The 7,009-nt window shown below is 37.3% G+C and overlaps 1 protein-coding gene across 1 annotated transcript; it reads right to left on the bottom strand.

The window, feature by feature from the left end:
• Positions 1–1,462: 1,462 nt before the first annotated feature.
• LOC110442998 lies at positions 1,463–7,000 on the bottom strand. Its single transcript, XM_021486930.1, has 4 exons — positions 6,667–7,000; positions 5,683–5,842; positions 3,021–3,183; positions 1,463–2,495 (listed from the first exon to the last, which is right to left on the bottom strand). Exons 1-4 carry the CDS (start codon positions 6,798–6,800, stop codon positions 2,371–2,373), a joined length of 582 nt encoding a protein of 193 aa, XP_021342605.1. The 5' UTR covers positions 6,801–7,000; the 3' UTR covers positions 1,463–2,370.
• Positions 7,001–7,009: the final 9 nt, after the last annotated feature.

The following is a 7,009-nucleotide window of genomic DNA, read 5'->3' as shown; positions in this document are numbered from 1 at the left end:
GGAAGGACAAGAGCCTTCTGCTTCATCTATGACACCCGCCATTTAAATCTAGTTCGAATTCAAGTAATGTCGCGTCTTCGTATCAAGAACTCGGGTAGTGACACCATTTCTAATCAGCATAATCAAAAATATTGACCTTCATATCACACAAAGTAGCGTATTCCCTTGCCTTTCTTTTCCTAGAGAAAGACATCGGGACACGCTACATTATGTCGGTCACTCTCTGATGGGAATGAACATTACCACAGAAGCAGACTAGTGGACCCAAAAATGGTCTGACATCAATTAGCTGCATGACTTCCTAACAGCGCCAGAGGACACGGTAGCTTGGACTACGGTGGTAGAGAATCTAAAAGTACTAAAGTAATGGAGATGTACCAAACTAAGAATTGTTGGAAGAGTTAGAGAGCATGGAGGGTAGCCTGAGTTTCCTCTGGGTCGGACTACAGACTTACGACATTTTGACAGATAGATGTCTGGTGTGGGGCCCAAACACCATATATCTATCTGTCAAAATGTCTTAGTCTTGTGTCAGGGCCAGAGGAAACTCGGGATACACAGAGGGACGACGTAGAACTAAACAGAGATTAAGGGTCCAGATGATTACCTTCAGTCTGTTAAGAATTTGTTCAGTTATAAGGTCGTGTAAGAGTGCAATATCACGGCTCCACCAGGAAAGCTTGACAACATCAAGCTGGGTGTGAATGAAGAGGGAGGACAGTACATTGTAAGCCAACCATTGGTGAAAAGTGATTAATCACCAATGTTGGCCCCAATATAATCCACTGTGTTCTCAGGTAGAGATTGAAACACTGATGGATAGACAACGCCCGCATGCTACAGAGCGGGAGTGTGTACCAATAACACAAGTAGATGCGTCAATAGTAGTCGTAGACTAATGGTATGACGTCGACAGCGGTGAGTAAACGTCGATGTTTCAAAATGCTAATTGAAGACAAGGAAGGAGGCGTAGAAGCATTTCCTCTGATAGACAACCGTACAACACAGGGCTTTTGAGATGCAGGTTGGTGGAGACTACCGAGACTATTTTCATTAGACTGCCTTATTGTTTTGTCGTCACTACCTTGGTTCTCACTTTGAGGATGTGAAATAACTTTTGATTTGACCTAGTTTGAAATGGCGGATGTGGTCGATGAAGCACAAGATTCTACCAGAACGCCTGGTCTTATATTCTTCTTCTAGGTCCTCAAGGGCCTCGATGTAAATCTTTCCTTTCTTAATATTTTTCCTTCATCAATTTTGAGTTCAATTTAATGTTTTAATGACACTATGGTATTCCCTTGTTGTTGTTTTTTTTCTTTTTTTTCAGCAATTCAAAATGAACACATGTATGAGGGTATGGTGTTGATCTAATGATGAGCTGTCCTTGGTTGTATATACATTTTACATCAACCTGTTACTGAGACAACAGGTTAAATAATTTAGTTAAACACCAAACAACCAGATATATACAATAATTTATTTTAAAATTACAAAATAATATTAGGTACATTCTACAATAAACCGTTATCACAGCAAGCTTCCAATCCATCATCATTATTTTTGGTAAACTCAAGATAAGACATGATTTCCATTAATACATGTTCGTATTCTATAATAATGTCACGATTTATTTCTCTCTCAACAATCCTTTTGTCATTGTTTCCATCTCTTTTCAAGCCGAACGTCTCAATTGTGATGTTTTGTTACCATTATGTTTATTGTCTTAATTTTGAAAATGTGTGATGAATAACATGGGTACAATCATTGCAAAGCACGGTATTCGTGTGATAAATACAGAGTAAGAATGAAAGGTAAGGGGTATGTATGTCATCAAGGCAATAACTGACTAACTTGAGTGTATCGCCCGTCATGTGTCTACCACATCAACTTTATACCAACCTTGTATTTATCTACAACATTGACAATATGACACAAAAGTACATCAATATTTAGTAGCATGGCATTGCAGTGTCTTCCATCTAACCAAGAATGTAGTCAACTGGCAAAGGTGGTAATGAATGTGTCATAAATGTTTCATCATCAGCAAAAACTAAATCTTGACCAACATTTGACTTTAAAGTTCACTCCCTCATGTATATCATGAATGAGTAGTTCTACTGTCTGACGAAATGATTTAGGTTCCATTGACCACAATAAGACTAGGTTTATTAACACACTGTCATGTTGGACCAAATAATGCAATTCCCGTCGATTGAGAAAGTCATGTTCCACAGTAATTAATGAACAGAGAACTTAAGCATTGGTTACTGACCTTCTGTACTGATTATAATGGTAAATTTATCCTTTGATTATAATGGTAAATCAATGTTAGTAGTGTTTTATATTTCTTCCTGTTCTGCACATAGCCTACTTCTTACTGTTGGTTTGTAGCGGAAACCTTTCATTAACAGTGTCAAACATTTTCACAAAGGTGTCAGTCTCCTGGGCTCCAGAAAACACTTGTTTCCCATTGAAGTAGAATGTTGGCACACCTGAACAGAAGTAAACATTTAAACAGATTAGGATTTTAATAAAGTAAATGAAATATGACATTGTTGAGTTGAAAAAAATCAATAATGGGTAATACAGATGTTCAAATAACTCACTAATTGAGAAGTTGATATGTACCACAGTACATTTCAAATTCCACTTTTCAAATCTATATCGATTCTAGGTTCAGGTTTTGTAAGTACCCCTTTCTCTTGTTAATGATATCATTTCCCCGGTATCTCTGTTGATATAAGTTGTCATATGAGTAATGGCCAATGAAACAAGATCAGACCAGGATTTGAACCAGGTACCTCTGCACTCTTACGAAATGATCTTCCTGGTCACTGACAGGACTGGCGAACTCTAGACAGACACTCTAATCATTGAGCTACCTAATCACTAGCCGTCACCAGGCCCAGTCCTGCTACACTTTTTTGACGACATAAAACAAACCATCACTTAACCTAGTACAACAATGTATTACTTCTTATCATTTTAAAACTAAATAAGAAATAAGATTTGTTTACCTGATATCCCTTGTGCAGACCATTTTAAAGCTGATGTGAACACCTTCTCCAGAGCATCTTTATCATTTAAGTAAGTGTTGACCTCTGACCTTTCAAAGCCAACCTCCTCGGCCACACCCAGCAGTGTCTCCTCCCCCAGAATATCTCCATCTGTGAAGTATTTCTGTAACACAGGACAATATAGTTATATCAAATATCATCTCTGCCCAGATGCGGTATTTAGCTCTAGTGTTTGTGTATAGTGTAATGAAGAGTTGTTTCCCTTGAGCAAAGGTATCTCGGCCGTGCTTGAACTTCGAAGGCAGTTGCCACATTTTTAATTTTCAATTTATTGTTATAGTCAACTTCTTGTTGTTATTTGTCATAAAATTACCTTTGTAATTATAAAGTGCAATAAAATATTCATCTGAATATAATTTATAAAAATATGAATTGACCATCAATTATTAAATTACCTAAGGACTTCCCACCCTTCGCAATACGCATGTTTTTCTTGTCTTATCATTGTGTCGTTGTTTCCGTATTGCGTATCGGGCATTTCAATGGGTAGTGTGAATTATACTTATACCGGGTAAACAATAGTATATGTGCATGACGATGATATGTCAACACCCGATATCGAGACTTATTCAACTGGGAAAAGTGTAATCACAGGTACTTCAAAAAACACATAGATTCTGATACAAAGACATAAACTGACTCACGGAAAGACAGTGACGTGAGACCAGACGACTTTCAGAAGGTTATCTATGAAGCACATGTAATGCAAACGTTTTGTGTACCGACCTCACATGTGTATATCACATGCTAACACAGGTTCACAAGCTCGGGGTGGTTCTGATTTTCGCTGTCAATTGAGTAACGCTCTGTCAATTAAATTGTTTTTATAACTGTCGTGCACTGACTCTGTTGAAATAGTGTTTTTTGTAAAAATATTAAGATCCCTATGAAAATGCATGTGTGGGTGCACCTGGGATGGCATACCATACCATGCAACAGCCTCAGATTACATATCTGTGCCCGATATGTAAAAATACCATGCGCTCCAGGCTGTGGAATGATGTCCAAAGTGTAAATGATTGAGAGTAACTTGGTTCCATAAAAGAACAATAAATTGTCACTTTTGATATTTTATTTTTATTTTTTTCCCATCAATGATATTTTTTTAAAGAGATAACTGTCACTGTGTAAATTGTATCCCTCTGCAAAAAGTTCCAACTTTTTTCAAGGGAGACAACTCTCGCCATGATCAAAGTGATAGTAAAATGCAAATTAAATTAATTATTAAGCCATTGTGTATATTTTGTTGTACTTTCCACTGATTATTTTATGAATCTTTGCGTCCTGTTTGCTTTTAGCAGATTATCACTTTTTTCCACACAGTTTCAATAAAAAACTCTTTGTTGACATGTTTTATGAATTTTGTGATAAATAAAATATTTGTAGGGTTAATTAGCAATGCTTCTTTTCATTATCTTATTGTTGTTATTTTTCTGAACGATGCCACACACCAAAACAAGAGGCCCAATGGGCCTGCATCACTCACCTGGTATTAATCTCACTTGTAATCTTAAAAGTGTACTAAAATACACCTACAGGCAGAATATCAGTGTTTGATTCATAAGAACCTATTAAAAGATTTAAACATATGACGCATGTGACCTTGAATGTCGAACAAAGCCATTAGGTTGATAGTGGGTCAAGGTCATTCATTTGAACAAACTTGGTAGCCCTTCATCCCTTCATGCTACAGGCCCAATTTCATTACCCTTGGCCTTTTGGTTATTGAGAAGTGGTTTGAAGATTTTACGACATTTGACCACTGTGACCTTGCAAGTGGGTTAAGGTCATTCATTTGAACAAACTTTGTAGCCTTTCATCCCAGCATGCTACAGGCCCAATTTCATTACCCTTGGCCTGTTGGTTATTGAGAAGTGGTTTGAAGATTTTACGACATTTGACCCCTGTGACCTTGAAATGGGTCAAGGTCATTCATTTGAATAAACTTGGTAGCCCTTCATCCCAGCATGCTACAGGCCTAATATCAGTTCCCTGGGCCTTTTGGTTATTGAGAAGAAGTTGTTTAAAGTAAAAAGTTGAAGCTGGCCGGACGCCGCACCATGCCATAAGGGCCAGGTGAGCTAAAAATGGAAAATATTAAAACTGACGAAAACTCCATTTTTTTCATACTTTTTCCCAAAAAATCCTTAGTCTATCAGAATGCTTAGATTTTCACAAAGTCACCTCTACATAGTTGCATAACCATTATGTGAAAGCTTCAATCAATTCCGCTGGTTAATTGTGAAAGGGTGGAGCCTCCTTAAGTACTGGTATGTGACAATTGCTGTATGAAAGCAATTTGGTCATCAATTAATTTATATATGAATGTTCTCATTGTACATTTTCATCCTTCAAAATGTTGTAGCACACTTTATATCTAACATTTTCATCAGACACACTGGATGAACATGACCAGCATTTCAATTTCTATAAAAAGACCTGTAAGAAGGCTAAGTTTCTAGAAGGATGCAGGCCTTAGTGCAACTTACATCTCCAGATTCATCACCCAATTTGAAGTCTGTATTGTTAATTTGACTTTATTTAATTTGAAGTATTTATCAAATCAAGATTGTTCTTGCTTTAAATTTTTAAAATGTCAAACCTTGAACAGTTTTTCTGCAACGTCATTTTGATAGACTCCATCATTTTTTTCTTTGGCAAACTCCATCAATGCATGAGGTTTTAGGGTGCTCGGAAAAATCGGGCTCTTATTCGCAAATATCAGTCCTACAGCAGCTCCAGCCTTTATCAGGCCTTGAAGTCTGGAAGACAAGTTTTAAAATTTTACACAGAAATAACTTTTTCATTTTGTCATTATGAGATGAAATTAATTATCAATTTGTATGCATGGTGTGGGTTGTTTTGTATGTGTGATGATAGCTGTGCATAGGCCACATCTGGCACTTACCAATATCTGCCCGTTATGCACCATATCTACCCAACAGTATAACGTATCGGTTAAACTTCCAGTTCAACACCTTTCTGAAAATATCCCACCTCAAACTGGTAGTGTACACACTGCATATCTGTCTGTATTTGCTATTCTGTTTATGGTAGAATGTGATCATAGTTAAGCTCATGAAATATAAATTTATCGTATACACTAGAGCAGTATATGATGAAAGTTTAACATAAGATCATTTCCATATCCTACTCCATATTAGCCCTCGACCCATATCAGCCCTCAGGCCTTCAACCCCTCAGGCTGATATGGAAATCTTGGGCTAATACAGAGTAGACTATGGTAATGCTCATATGGTTAATTATATTACCTTTTACAGTAATAGAAATTAACTTTCACAAAATCATGCTTGAATCATGCCAATGTCATTTATTTGAGGAAAATTACTGACGAAACATCATGACAATACGGCATGACAAGTGTTGAAAAAATATTTTACCCATTATACTTTTTTTATAGCCTATGTTGACTTATAACGTAAGTAAGCTTTAAAATATGGATTGCAGTGCAATAGTTATTTGTTTGTATGTTTATTTCATAAGTTCTACCATCTGCTATTGACTGAATATGTGGGTTAGATATATGTTCATCATACAGACACGATTCAGACACTGAATGAAATACCTTGGGTTGGAAGGGTCCATGTAGGCTGCCGGTTTGGGTCTACCCTCGGGAGGTGTATCGGATCGGAGGAAAAACGGCTCCCAGCGAATGGTAAATTCGTACTTATCTTTCAAAATTTCCATCGCTTGCTCCATTTTTCTTTTCCCGACCCAACACCATGGTCAGATGATGTCACTAACCACATCAACCCGGATTCTCGCCTTTGTTATCGCTGACATGTCCAACTTCTCAACGTTTCCAGATTTCCACGATAGGCCTAGTACTGTCCACTTGCGAGTAATGTCAAATCTTGCCGAAAGTGAAACAGGAAGTCCATATATTGACGTGGAACTCGTGATGGGGA

This window comes from Mizuhopecten yessoensis, unplaced genomic scaffold (genome assembly GCF_002113885.1).
Source record: "Mizuhopecten yessoensis strain PY_sf001 unplaced genomic scaffold, ASM211388v2 scaffold1945, whole genome shotgun sequence".
Taxonomy (NCBI): domain Eukaryota; kingdom Metazoa; phylum Mollusca; class Bivalvia; order Pectinida; family Pectinidae; genus Mizuhopecten; species Mizuhopecten yessoensis.
Note: the sequence above shows the minus strand (reverse complement) of the source record. Positions and strands in the feature narration are given on the sequence as shown.

Excerpts from the sequence above, each read along its gene's own strand:
- LOC110442998 (XM_021486930.1), bottom strand. The coding sequence starts at position 6,800 with ATGGAGCAAGCGATGGAAATTTTGAAAGATAAGTACGAATTTACCATT. Across the intron at positions 5,843-6,666 it reads ATGGACCCTTCCAACCCAAG|ACTTCAAGGCCTGATAAAGG; the intron begins GTATTTCATTCA and ends CTTGTCTTCCAG. Across the intron at positions 3,184-5,682 it reads TTGCAGAAAAACTGTTCAAG|AAATACTTCACAGATGGAGA; the intron begins GTTTGACATTTT and ends CCTGTGTTACAG.